Here is a 14,948-nt window from a genome sequence, read left to right on the forward strand (position 1 = left end):
ATTTTCCTCCAGAGCTGCAGAGGGTAGCCTGTCTGTCATGGTACTGCCAGTACGTAGTATGCACCCAAGATGAGGAATCATCATGGATGCAGCAGCTGGTACTGAAGCTGACATAGCTCCTGTAATGACATAGTAAGTATGGCAAAAATAACAAGAAAACACCCCATCAAAAAAGAAATTGCTATGCTAACCTTTCAGATTGAAAGCACTGGGTGGGGGGGAGGAAGTAAAATAGGTATATTTAAACCTTTTTCTTTTTTGTACACAAAAGCTGCTCTATGCATAATAATTTGCTGGTTCTGTCATGATATTGAATTCAACTACTATAGTTCAGCTGGAAGGGACCTCTCATGGTGATTCAAATGCAGGTTTAAGTGTTTTATGACTGAATTTAAATGATAAAGTTCCATGTGTCAAGGACTCATGATTATTGCTGACAGCATATCAACTCCTAAACACAATAATGACTATATGGGTTTGTCATGGTTTAAAACTAAGTCCGCACAGCCTGTGTGGTTTAAAACCCCACCTCAGTCTCCCACAGTACCACACACCCCTTCTCCCCCCCCACCTCCCCACTCCCAGAAGGATGGGGAGGAGAACCAAAGGAATGTAACTCCCACAGGTTGACATAAAAACCAATCCAGTAATTAAGGTTAACACAAATCACTACTGCTACCACTAATAAAGACAATGATAGAGGAAATAAACAAGGAGAGAGATTATGATACCACCCGCTGAAACGAGCCCAACCCGGAAGAGCTAACTTCCCCCCTTCCGGCCAACTTCCAGTTACCTCCCTGAGCATGACGTGCTGTGGTATGGAATACCTCTTTGGCTAGCCTGGGTCAGGTGTCCTATCTCTCCTTCCTCCCAGCCTCCCCTCCTCCCTGGCAGCTCAGAAAAGGCGTTGGACAAAACCAAACGTTTGAGTAGTAACTCAAAACATGCTTGCTATAAGCAACTGTTCCCAGCCCGAAAGTCAAAACACAGCACTGCACCAGCTACCAAGGAGGAGAGAAAATGATTGCTACTGCTGAACCCAGGAGAGGGTTTTATAGTTTCCTTGCTTCTATCTTCTCCAGGGACAGATTGCAAATTAGTAAGTACTGTCTTTCCTTCCTGCCAGAAGGACCAAGACTAGATTCTGATAGGAAAAAAACAAGGGCAGCCTGTTTGTTGAAGCTGCATGAAAATGAGGGGAGTTACAGTGGAAGATGCTAGATGAGAGGTATCTTCAGTATAAAGGTTGCTTTCTACCTGTTTTTACTAAAACCTTCTTTGACAAAATTACTACCAAACAGAGATTCAGAATCCATGAAACAACTTGTTATAATCTGACTTCTTTTTGACAGGGTGTCTAATATAAAGATGAATTACGTTTGCACTGAAGAAAAGGTGCCCAATGATGGAGTGCAAAATCCATTATCAGAGATTTACTGCTCACAGTTGCAAGCCCAAAATCCTGAACTGTCTTCCCAGAACTTGTGCTAGATGTTCAACTAAAATAATTCATGTGGGAGACAGATCTCCCTGTGTTAGCTGTCCCTTTTGCTGCTATGAGACAGGACTCCTGACAATACAAACATTAATTCAAGCTCATACTAAAAGAATAACCAGTATGAATTCTGACTGTAAAAACATAGTTTCAACATAATAAACGCTGGCATCCTCAAGTTCTTCAGACGGATCATCAAACTGCTTCATAATCACAATTATGGAGGTAAAAAGAGACTCCCTAGGGACTCCCAGTCAAAGTTCTGCCTCAGATTACTATGCTGACCATGGCACTGAGTCATATCTCTTAAGTTCTCAGGATCAGCTGGACCAAGATCTCTTTTCAAAGCTACACAAGCATGCTCCCAGAATACTGGTATCACTGCTTGGACTTCTCTACTTTGGTTCCCTCCCTCTTGGGATCTATGTACTAGTGATTCAGAAAGTGAGCCTAAGATTTGTGTGTGTGAGTGTTGTTCCCTCCAGTCTAACAGTATGTCTTGTATATGGCTTCTGCCAGTGCCTCTGCTCTTCACAAAGCTGAGGTGCAGTGTTTTATCATTGGTAAATTTTTAACTGAACTATAAACCAACTTAATCACAAACTTTAACCTTTATGGACAGATAAAAATGTGTCTAGTATGATATACATGTATTTATGTTAAAGCCCAATAACTTGTGTGTGAATATGGGCAAAATGACAACATGGCACTATTCTGTGTTTCTTTTACTACAAAGGTGGTGGTTACTATCACTTGATCCTGAAGTAAAAAATTGTATTAGACCACCACCTCATATTTGCAAACAGAACAGATATTTGAATGTTATTCATTAACACCATTGCCCTGCTTTTATCAAATACATTGTCAGAAACAAAAAATAGGAGTCCCATTAAAAGCTGGTTCAGATTTGAGTCAAATTTGTTCTGATGTCAAAGAGAAACATTATTCCACTGTACAACCAATTTTTCATAAAGTTTTGAGTAATAAGAATTATGACAAAAAAGCTTGCAGTTGAATGTTAAAGGGCCAACTAAAGAACAGTTTTTGTGCTGTAATATTTTTCATGATTCAATATACATGAAAAATTCTGACATCAACTGAACTATATAAAGGTAGAAATAAACATAATTTGTTTTCAGAATTAAAATACAAACCTACATCTTGTTTCTTTAACAGAGATCCTGCAAAATAATTATCTATTTTTCTGACTATCTGTATTCCATCTATTTGACAATACTCTGTTATGTTCTAAATTTCATATGGTTGTATTGATAACTTAAAACTTCTTGCCCAGTGAAAGCTTTATAAAGTTTGTTTATAGTAATTGCTACATCCCAAACTGGAAGTATTTATACAAAGAATCACTTTTATTTGCTAATTTAAGCACAGGCAGTTTAAAATATCTAATAAAGCTGTGCACAGAGATGGCAATGTGGTTTTGGTTTTTATTTTAGCAATAACAATTACTTAGCTTTAACGACTTTCACAGTGATTCTGTGTTTGATTACAGATCTATCAGAACTTGATTTAGTTTGAGACTTCCAAATGAAAAGCAAATCCCACAGCATTTTTTATTAATTTACTTTAGAATTATAGAAACAGAGAATCAGCTAGGTTGGAAAAGACCTTTAGGATCATCAAGTCCAACCATCACCCCAAGACTGCCAAGACCACCACTAAACCATGTCACAGAGGGTTTCATCTACAGGGGTTTTGAACACTTCCAGAGACTCCACCACATCCCTGAGCAGCATCTTTCAATATCTAATCATCCTCTCCGTGAAGAAATTTTTCCTAATATCCAATCTAAACCTCCCCTGGTGCAGCTCATGGCCATTTCCCCTTGTCCTATGGCTTGTTACTTGGGAGAAGAGACCAATCCCACCTCACTACAACCTCCTGTCAGGCAGTTGTACAGAGCAATAAGGTTCCCCCTGAGCCTTCTCTTCTCCAGACTAAACCCCTCAGGTCCCTCAGCCATTCCTCATCACACTTGTGCTCAAGGCCCTGCAACAGCTCTGTTGCCTATCTCTGGTCTTGCTCCAGCACCTCAATGTCCCTCCTGTAGTGAGGGGCCCAGAACTGAACACAGGATTTGGGGTGCAGCCTCACCACTGCTGTGTACAGGGGATGATCACTGCCCAGGCCCTGCTGGTTATGCTATTGCTGATACAGGGCAGGATGATGTTGCCCTTCTTGGCTGCCTGGGCACAAGCTGCTCCTGTTCAGCTCCATCGATCAGCACCCCCAGGTCCTTGTCCGTCAAGCAGCTTTCCAGACACTCTTCCCAAACTCCGGAGTGTTGCACGGGGAGCTTTCTCCAAAAGAATTTATTAAAAGGAAGATCTCCAGAAGCCCATATCCACTTTCATGTGCAAAGCACAAGTGACCCTGACCTCAGAGGGAATTGATCTAAAGGCAATAGAGCTGCCAGCTTTTTGAACAACCAGTGCCTGTGGGCTGTCCTACCTAGCTGCCTTCTTTCCTCCCCTCAAATAACATTTTCAGGGATGTGAAAGAAGCCCCAGAAAATCTCCTGACACACACAGAGTGAATGTCACCTGCAACGGTTTTGTATGAGTTTGTGACTGGTGAGATACAAGGCATTTAATTCATGAAAGGGTAACCATAAAATACCTGGTTGTGTCTAAAAAGTAGAAAGTACAGACACACATTATAGGCTTTTGGAAGTAACTCACACCTGTAAGCTTGAAGCTTTCCTCTAATTGTAACCTCAGTACTGTATGCTCTAATTTGTATGATACAATGTTTCTTACCTTGTATCTTGCTGAAATAGCTGAATATGGCTAAAAGCCAGTGTAAATCACCCTTTTATAAGGTAAGAAATAATGTAACACCCATGTTATCAATCAAATCATATCACCCTTTCAGAAAAATTAATGCATTTCAATACTATTATCACTGGAGACAGATTACACCTAAATTTCTCTTTAAGAAGAATACAAGCCACTATCTTGGTAGGGAGATGTTTTCTGTATTTAGAATGACATGAATGAGGGTGAAAAATGGCTAAAACCATTTTATAGCTATAGTAGTATAATTAGAGAACTCTTTCATGGTAGCATTTCATGCATTTAGGTATTTCATGAAGGGTTCCTTACAAATTAGAGCTATTTTTCAGCTTACTGCTTTCTCTTAGCATGTACAATTTGGTTTACTTTCTTTGGTTTTAATTCCTGGGACGTGTTGACCCTTACAATAGAAGCGCAGAAGGAGTTGGTCTCTGTTAACATCGTAGTGCACACTTAGATGCAGGAATAGCTGTGTAGTCTTCACTGGAGAAGTGCAGTGTACAGGGACTCTCTGCCTTTAGGATAAAGTGCATAAACTTGACCTAGTACAAAACAGCTTTTAAAAACAATATATAGTACTTTCTATACATGGAAACAAATGTACCAGGTATTCTTCTCCTTCCTGGAGTTTACAGTAAAAGCCATTACAGTAGCACCAAAGATGTTAAACCAGAAGTTTCAAATGTATTTCACACTACACTACAACTACACACTACAATTTGTGTTTGTTTGGAGAGCTGTGAATGTAATTTAAAATGTATTCTCTAATGAGGCTACATGTTTGAATATCATCTGAGTATCTAAACTTTCTATACTATGGCCACATGAAAGTACTGATAATAACTGCAGACTCAAGAGATGTTTTTCATTCTTCCAAACCTAACTGTAATGGGTTTTATGTTGAAACATTAGTACAGCCTCAAAAAAGTAGCAGAGGATAATTGGGTTACACTACAGAGCAAAAATGAATCACAGTGAGAGTTTTTAATTACTTTTACAACCACTACTAATTCTCCAGGTAATGGTGTAAATGTGATGACATGACAGATGTGCAATGTACATATACAATAGAAAAAGATGTTTGTGAAAACTATAATGATAATCTATTTTGCTTTTTAAGAACTCTTTATAAAATAATCTATGAATCTTTCATAGAACACACACAGATTAACTACTGACTTTTCTCATTAAATAATCCAAAATGTTTTACATAACATTTAGCTTAGAGGCAGTGATTACCTTAACTTTTTCTTCCAGTCTTCCCAAGCGTAGACTCCCTTGCACTATTTTGTTGAGAACACCATGATTCTCTTTTTCCAAACATTTGACCTGCAAAGATGTAATACACATAACTAAACATAATCATTACTTTAGACAGGGCAGAGAAAATGTATATACCATGGAAGACAAAGCTATTCTGTTTTGAGCTCCAACAGTTTGAAAAACAAAATGAAAAAAGAATCTTGGAAATTATTCTAATAGTGGCTAATTAAGAAATTGTCAGTTGACTGCAAATACTATCCCAATAACAAAATAAGACTTTGAAACAGTTTATTCTGAAAGGATTATAGCTACTGATAATGTAAACCCAACCAATCCTGTGTATTTTTCTACACATGGATATGTAGGAATCCCATTTGTATGCCTGAGATTCACAATTCTTCAATTCATGCTTGGGTGAGAATTAGCAGTCTGCTCTCCAAAGAACCCTTGCAATTGGCAGGGATTCACACAAGGAACATGCTTGGTGTGGCTTATGAAATGCTTCTTATTTATGACTGTTTCCGTAATTTCAAAAGCACTACATTCTCTCTCAGATATAAAATATAATCCAAACAAAACCTGCATAAGCTGTAAACAATGAAACAATTTAAAAACTGTAAGAGATTTCAGCTGAATCAGCAATGTCTGAATGATCCATGTCACTCCAAAGACACACCTTTCACAGAAGCCACAATTAACCAGCATTGCTGAAGTCATGAGCTTCTTGCTCAGTGGCATTATTATTTACTGTGTGATGGCTGAATCATACAATATAATAAAGTACCATTTTGACAACTGCTAACTCAGGATTACAGTTCAACTGTGCTGCAGTGCCAAAATTGATTTAATTATATTTGTTGCTGCTCTGTTTTACTGGATTTATCAGTAGGCTGTCACTGTTTCTGGAACTAGTAAAATTAAGACTATCCATTTATTTTTGTGAGGATGCAGTTACTATTTACTTCTTTTTTTTCAATCCTTATTAAGTAAGAATACAGAGTAATTAAGTGCTGTATCCTTTTGGCTCCTCCTATTCTTCCAGAATAAATCTGCATAAAAGGAATTACTGAATTTTGAGGGGAATGATAATACATTTTAAAACATACATGTTCAATAGTGGCTTTTCATAATAATTAGTGTTTGTCTCTGGTTAAATTTTGTGTTTGTTTGTTTTCTAGGCCTTATTACTAGACAACTTTATCAGATTACCTGACTACAAGATACCTGCCATCTACCTTTTTGCCAAGGAACGTTTTAAGTTCAGTGATTACAAGTAGGAACAGACTGCTCTGATTCAGGTCTACAAGGCAGCAAAGTAAACTGAGTATTTAAAGGTTTTACTGATACTAGACTATTTCAGTAGAAAAAGCCTGTCTTGGAATATCTCTACTGTCAGCCTAGACACTGTGAATTCATAAAAAAAAAAACATGACTTGTGTGCTGTTTAGTTTCTAACTCACAAGATGGAGAAATAATGGACAACAAATAAGCCTGGATCATCATCATATCCACAAGACAATGTTACCCTGAAGGAAGAAATGAATTCTGTTTTGCATTATAACACTGAATCAGTTTACACTTGTCTAAAGAAAGTTTTGGCTGTAGTTGACTCGATTTTGGGCTGTTTTCCACAGACCTACTGTGAACTCTCTGCACACATATGAAACGATTTTCTAGTGTGTACTTCCAGGTGCAGGTTTCAGAAGGGAAAACTATGATGTCAGATAATGCACACTGGCAAAAACAGGGTTTACACTGTCATGCAGTTATCAAAGTTATGTTAAGACATTTACTTCTGAAGCAGGCTTCTACTGCTGAAAGTATTCTGAACATCTACTAGGGTATTAGTAAGCACACCACATGAATGGCATTCCACACATGTGGTATGCCGAATATTTGAAGGTATGTATACCAGGGACTTAGAGATAAGAACCAGTTCCCCTAACTCCTAGGAGATGTTTATTGTGCCTGGTTTCACAATCCTGAAGTCCACCTATCCTCTTACAGAATTAGAAATTAACTACTACGGAATCTTTTTACCCAAGACTGATGACAACTTTTGTCTACTACTTGAACAACAGAAGCTAAAGAAGCTTTATTTTAACAAAGTTTTGTGAAATGGTTTCCAGACCGATTTAAAGACAGTGTCAATAACTAAGATTGAAACCGTATCCAACATCTTATAAAGGAAACAGTGTGCTTCTAAAAAGCCCAGCAATTTCCAAGTTGTTCTAAAACTCAACCAGTCTGTCAAAATGACCACTCACCAAAAAGGAGCAATAATGTGCACACAGATCCACAGTAGAAGGTCCACACAGATCACTTCAAGGATAATTTACCTTAGATTCAGAAATATGTATTACAAATTTATGGTTGTGTGCTATTTTTCTAAAATGTGTAGCTTCAACAACTGAAGCCAATTTCTAAAGTCAGGTTAAAAACTCTTTTAAACCTTATATATACCACTGCAGATACTACTGCTAATGCTTAATTATGTTATCTCCAGAAATTAGGGTAGTTGTTTTTAACCATTCTTCTAGAAAATAATCTTTTGCTGCCCCTATCCTGTTTGCAAAAGTCTATTAATATTAAGTAATATTAATATTAATAATAGAAATATTAATTATTTAGAGGTAATTACCAAAAACATAAGATGATCACGTTCCTGAGTTATCTTTTCCACCAAACCAATAAGGTTTGTTAGATATAGATGAGCTGCAACTTCTTTTTCTGTTGCTTCCTCCAAGTGCTCTTTCAAAACATCTATTTTTTTCTTCAATTGTCTATAAAATTAACAGAAAAAGGAAAATCTTCAGATTGGGAATTAATGTCATAAAAAGAACTTGCATTGCATGCGCAAATTAACTTGCACAAGTCTCAATCAAATATACTGTTAAAAACATATTGACTAAAATATCTGTAATGCAAAAGTATGATTTCCCATTTCTGGGGGCTGTTTTTCTTCACAATATATTGTGTGAATAACAGTAACAATGACTAAAAAAAAACCAACTTGTGCAAAGGCTACAAGCTCATATTTTTAAAAAATATAACAGTAATATTAAAAACTTTTTGAAGTACTGTAAGCCCAACGCTGAACAACTCAGGTGTGCGAGAAGGTTTGCAGATAATGTAACACCCTGTTTTTTCAGGTGAGTACATAAATGATAACTGTCAGCATTAAAGATATATTCTTAACTTGCATGTAGAATTAGAAAAGTGTGTATAAAAAACTTATGAAGTTTCTGGACAATGGGATGTGATAAACATGTGTTTAGGAAACATGTTTTCTTCTGTAATAGGTAAAAATTACACACTGTGAGATGTCAGACAATGTTTTTATAGATATTTCTGCTGCTGCCTTTAGAAATACAACTATTTCTATATAAGAAAAACAGAATGTGGTATGACCTGTTTGTCTTTTGTGTCATTTGCATTTCAGTTTCCAAGATCTTGTTGTCAGCCATGAAGTTGTTTTTCTCTAAAAGCAGTTTCTTGTTCTGAGCTTGCAGTGATGCTATCTTTCCCATCAGGTCTTCCATCTCACACTGCTTTTTCTCCTGCTCCTGTTGTAAATGGCTGCAAAAACCAACAATGTACAACAGGCATCATATACAGACCTGCTTCACTAAAAAGCTAAGTTACAGTTAAGATACCCATGTTGAAGGTATGAAAAAGATGATCTGGGAACATTTAACGTTCAGTGATGACATCAGAAGAGAGGAATTACAATCTTATATGATACCAAATAATGAATGAAGCATAATGCAAACAGAATTATTAGAATAATTAATCCTGACTGCAACAGAAATAGAATTTAAATTACGAAAATATCCTGTATAGTCCAGATATATTCTCTTCCTCATTTTTCCCAAAGAAATTACTAGCAATGCCAAAAAACATGATCTGAGAACTTTCCATGAAGGCATTTGTACCAACAGTTTGCTTTTGAAAGCAAACAAATTTACAGGATGTCTATAGAAAAAACATTACTTTACAAATTATGCTGCATGACAGCACTTTTGTTTTGTGTTGTTTCATGTTATTTCCATATTGTAAAGACTGGAGAAACTTAGTATTTTTGGTTTAGAATTTCAGGTTCCTTCAGACATTTTCCTAAAGAAGGGAACAAAAGAACAGGAATGTTTTATATATATAGTGTTGACAGAAGTAAACAGATTTGACAAAAACTGTATTTTTGCCTTCTTTTCCACTCTTAAAAAAGGTACATTTAGAAGTACATACTCTTATGGTAGAAGCATTTCTATTGATGTCTCCAGATCTGGGATTTCCTTCTGTAAATTCAATTGTCTATAAAAAGCACAACAGTATTTTATGAAGTACTTTTGAAAGTACTTTACACTTTGAAATTACCTTACTAGATTACCAGCATATGTTTCTGTTCCCTACAGAGTCATGTGTATGCATATCTGTTCAAGTGGATATTTTGTGGAACTGTTTCTCCATGCACCCTATGTAATCTCATACCTTTTTAAATCGTTCACCAAAGCAAAGTGCTCCTCTTCTGCTATTCTGCTATTCAACTTGGCTTTTAGCTCTTCACAAGTAGAATGCAAAGCTTCCAGCTGCTTCTGGTACTCTGCTATCTCTTTTTCTTGACTCTGTTTCTTATCTTCCAAGATCATTATCTGTCTGGTCAATTTTGAAGCTTTAGGAGGAAAAAAACCCCACAATTTGAGCACTGCAGAACTAAATCAATTAATTCAACTCCAACTACACCAGTAATATGTTAATTCCCAGTTAATTCTGAAAAGGAACATATTGCTGTTTAACAGTTCTTGTCACATCTTCAGAGGAAACAGATCAAACTGGAGTATGCTGTAGAGTGTCAATAGGTGATACTGACATTTCTTCTCAGTATCAATTGACATCTGAGACCTTAATTTCACATTAGGTTACCTACATTCAGCAATGCTTTGTAGCCACATATAAAGTTGAAAAAAAGCAAAACCAAACCAACCCATTCTGCCCTAAAAAACACCAAAACAAACTCGCCATTCCAAAACAAAACTAAATCTTTGGTGTAGCTAAAATGACTAGCAACTCAAGCACTTTACCTTCGTGAACATGTTGTCTGTGAGTATCTTTTGCTTTAGCTTGTTGAATTTTGAGCTGCTTCATCAACAATCCATTTTCTTCCAAAACCAGCTTGGCTTGAGTTTGCAGCTGCTGCCTGCAGTGACAACCAGCTTATAAATTAAATATAATTCAAATACTAACTTATGACCAAAGAGAAAACGCTAATGGCTTCCAACAGTGTCAAGTTACAAAATCATATCTGAACCTCTTTGAAGAACAAATTATCTGAAGTGAAACAGTCCCAGCTTTCTCAGACTTTTCTCATGAGAGAATTAAAGCTACATAATGGTGCCAGATGACTTGGAGACAGCTATGTGACTACTGAGTGAATCAAATTTGTTTTCAAAACACAAACCTGATACCTTTATAACATCCTATTTAACCAAATCTATACAGAAACTAAATACTTCTATAGTTCTGCTTGAGGAGGCTCTCGCTGACAGTTGACATTATTGGTTAAATGTGCAGAGATTAAGACTGGAAGAGACATACTGAGTCATGAATTTCTCTTGGGTAGACTCAGTGTCATATGGTCCCTTCCATATAATTACCACCTGCATGATCAGTGCAATAAGAACGTTTATGTTCACTGCTTATAATGGATGCTATTGAAAAACCTGTTACACTGGTTAAGAATTCTCTTCCAATTTCCACTTTAGGTTTATTTATGGTGAATGAATACCCACTTGTTCTAGACTCTGCCCTCAGTCCTATAAAAGCAGTTTATGTAGTTCTTTGTAGGTCTCCTGTTCCTATGTGCCTACAGAAAGCAACATTGTCCTTTCTCAGCTTCTGTTTGCTAAACAAGAAAGGCAAATCTCTCTAAACTCCAAATAAAAAGAGGCCCTCCTTTTCCTTGGCTACAGCACAAACCCTTTCAGATTTGTTTCCCTGTACTTATATATGGATGACTGGGACCCTCCAGATTTCCATGTAACTGTGTGGTTATTGCCCAGCCTCCACTAGAAGGATCTATTCTAACATTCCCCAGGACTAGACTGCCTTTTTTTTTTTCTTCCCCCCTTTACAGCTATTGCCCTAGAAAGCTCACAATCATCTTGTGATGAACCAGTATGACCAGTCTCTTCCCCATCTCAGTTACTAACTGACTTATGTAAATTGTTATTAAGCCTCATAAGTATTTTATCCAATTTAATTTCATTATGTTTGCAAGATTCTTCTAATGCCCTATTTCAATGAAAAACTGAGGCACATTCCTACTATTAGTAAAAGTATGAAAGTTAAGCATGTAACTTGCAAGATCTGTGACAGAATTACATGGGCTTCAGATGCAAAACTGCACATTCACTATTTAATCTTTATTCAAAAATTATTCCAGGCATTGGAGATCAGCACAGCCTCTACAAGACATAATCATGACCCTATTAACTCTTCAGCAAAACTTAATTTGTTTAGGAGAACAGAACGTTTCCTTAAGGGCTGTCTTAAACGTTTGCCTGCAACAAGCAAAACAATGAGTAGGTTTTGAATTAATTTTTATTAATATTACTTGCCATTCTGTAGGGGTAATAAAGTTATTTTTATTTAATTGTTCATGCAGGTCTTCATTCTCCTTCACCAACTTTTCAACTTGAACTTTAAAATTCTTCATATCTTTCTGGAAGAGAAAGGAATACACATAAAATTCTTTAGAAGTATTCTGTTTTGATTTTTGTATCAACAAAACTTATAAATATACACGCCTGTGTGCCTTCTAATTTTTCTGCTAAAAACATAAAAACGTGCTACAGGTTGGGCAGAGAAGAGATTCAGAACCTGAGACTGATGATCATGTCCAGCTCTCTATTGTCAGCATCTTGTCCTGATGTACAATTTTAAGGCCCAGAACTTAAAATACCACAAGAACAATACCACTTCCCTAGAAAGGATAAACAATCCGGTACCTTGCTACCGGATTTGCTAAATGCTAAATATTGCTTTAATATTTAAAAAAAAAAAAAATCTCATAGCCCAGAAAGCCAACCGTATCCTGGGCTGCATCAAAAGGAGCATGATCAGCAGGTTGAAGGAGGTGATCCTGCCCCTTTACTCTGCTCTTGGGAGACCTCACCTGGAGTATTTTGTGTGCAGTTCTGGTGCTCTCAACATAAAAAGGACATGGAACAGTTAGAACAAGTCCAGAGGAGGGCCACGAGGATGATCAGGGGACTGGAGCACCTCCCATATGAGGTGAGAAACAACAGCTGAGAAAGTTGGGGCTGTTCAGCCTGGAGAAGAGAAGGCTGCGTGGAGACCTCATAGCAGCCTTCCAGTATCTGAAAGGGGGCTATGGGGATGCTGGGGATGGACTCTTCGTGAGGGACTCTAGTGACAGGACAAGGGGTAACGGGTTCAAACTTAAACAAGGGAAGTTTCAATTGGATATAAGGAAGAAATTCTTTACTGTGAGGGTGGTGAAGCACTGGAATGGGTTGCCCAGGGAGGCTGTGAATGCTCCATCCCTGGCAGTGTTCAAGGCCAGGTTGGACAGAGCCTTGGGTGACACGGTTTGGTGTGATGTGTCCCTGCCCATGGCAGGGGGAGGTGGAACTAGATGATCTTAAGGTCCTTTCCAACCCTAACTATTCTGTGATTCTATGATATTCTCTCTATTCACCTTTAATTCAGGTGTGCATACGTCACTTCTAAATGGCTTCCATCTAGTAATATTTGATTAAAAATAATATAGATATTTGAATTGCGTCACTCCAGTTAAGCAAGTTGTAGATCCTTAAAATAGGGATTTTAAAAAATAAATTCTGGAAAATACTAGATGATACTATATATTATCAATATGAACAACATGAATTTGAAAATAGTAGGATAATACAATGAATTTACAGTAATTTAAAACCCTTGATGTTTTCTGCTCATTATATGGTTTAACTTTTTTAAGGAAATAAATTATTTTGAAAACCTGTGGCAGCTCTTTCTCTGAAGCAAATCACCATTTTTCAAAGACTCATTCATAAAAAAGTACTTCTAAGGAGCAAGAAGAGTACTCATTCCTGAAATAGCTGTAAACAAATATTCTTCTACCACAAAATCCACAGGCCTGTAACTGGAAGAACAGCTACACAGGGCACTGAATCCCCTGTTATGAATCAATCACAATAGTAAATTCCTTCTACCACTGACTGTGTTTATGTCTTACTCTATTCAGAGAATCCAATTCTTATACATGCCAGTAAAGTGCTTGCTTCTATATCTGAACAGGCTGTCAAAAAAAGCAAGCCAAGTAGGATAAGACAGTATAGTAACTATGCATGGAAAAGTAAAACAAAGACACTATTAATTTGAGTCAGAAAACAGCTTTGACAAAGAGTTAAAAAAAATTCAGTAATTTATTTCTACTTTAGTGTAAATGTTCTTTAAGTGGCAACTTGCCTCATGTTCTAAATGTAAATCTTCATTTTCTCTTATTCTGTCTTCATAAGCCAACAGAAGAGGTGACAAATACTTCATATCCAACTAAAAAAAATAAAAAAAAGCAATCCATATAAATCAATCACAAACCACAATCTTATAAATATTTTTTACTATTTCTCCTGTTTTGTACTGTTACTTTTAAATCCTGTGTTTATATATACCTTGCAGAAAAAAGTGCAGGGCTTATACAAACATGCAGACCACTACATGCAAAATAATGCTGCAGAAGCACTTCAGAACACCACTTCAAGGACAAGCTTTGGAAAGTACAAGGCTGGATGCTATGCCTGCACACTTCACTAAGAAGCAGCTATTATTTATATATAAAACAGCAGAATATGTATGCAAATTAATATGAAACCAAGCTGAGAATACAGTTAATAAATAATCTAGCCCAAATTTATTACTAAGTAGAAAAGGAATTTTTACACTCTCAAACCTGCATCTTTATAACTAAATACATATGTATGTACTTCTTGGATATTATATATAGCTAGAAAGGCAGAGCAGAAAGAGGACTTCCCTATTTCTGTACAGTTCTGAATAACGACAAGAAAGGAAAATTTAAGATCTGATTAGCATGTCAAGGAAAAATTGTTTCACATACTACAAATTCAATTTCACAGACCATTTGTCTTCTCCTTGCCAGAAATTCATAAGCACCTGGCAGACCCCTGACCATTCCTGCCATGGGAATCACTGAAATATGCTATTTTCTTTTAGTATCATCTTAAAAATAATCACAACATTATTAGAAAGATTAACAATTAAGAAGATTAATAATTTAACAATATTCCTTGAAGCAAACTATATGCTAGATAATACTAAGGGAAGATGGAAGATGG

General features: G+C 36.6%; 1 protein-coding gene across 1 annotated transcript in view; it reads right to left on the reverse strand.

Annotated features, from left to right (window-relative positions):
* CEP89 (centrosomal protein 89) overlaps positions 1–14,948 on the reverse strand; it is a 33,576-nt gene that overhangs the window by 6,499 nt on the left and 12,129 nt on the right. The window contains exons 11-17 of the mRNA XM_031052015.2: positions 14,062–14,145; positions 12,189–12,292; positions 10,653–10,768; positions 10,063–10,243; positions 8,986–9,153; positions 8,216–8,357; positions 5,551–5,640 (exon numbers count right to left, since the gene is read on the reverse strand). Coding sequence (XP_030907875.2) covers positions 5,551–5,640; positions 8,216–8,357; positions 8,986–9,153; positions 10,063–10,243; positions 10,653–10,768; positions 12,189–12,292; positions 14,062–14,145 — 885 coding nt within the window. The remainder of the gene's footprint in view (positions 1–5,550; positions 5,641–8,215; positions 8,358–8,985; positions 9,154–10,062; positions 10,244–10,652; positions 10,769–12,188; positions 12,293–14,061; positions 14,146–14,948) is intronic.

Source organism: Melopsittacus undulatus, chromosome Z, assembly GCF_012275295.1.
Source record: "Melopsittacus undulatus isolate bMelUnd1 chromosome Z, bMelUnd1.mat.Z, whole genome shotgun sequence".
Taxonomy (NCBI): domain Eukaryota; kingdom Metazoa; phylum Chordata; class Aves; order Psittaciformes; family Psittaculidae; genus Melopsittacus; species Melopsittacus undulatus.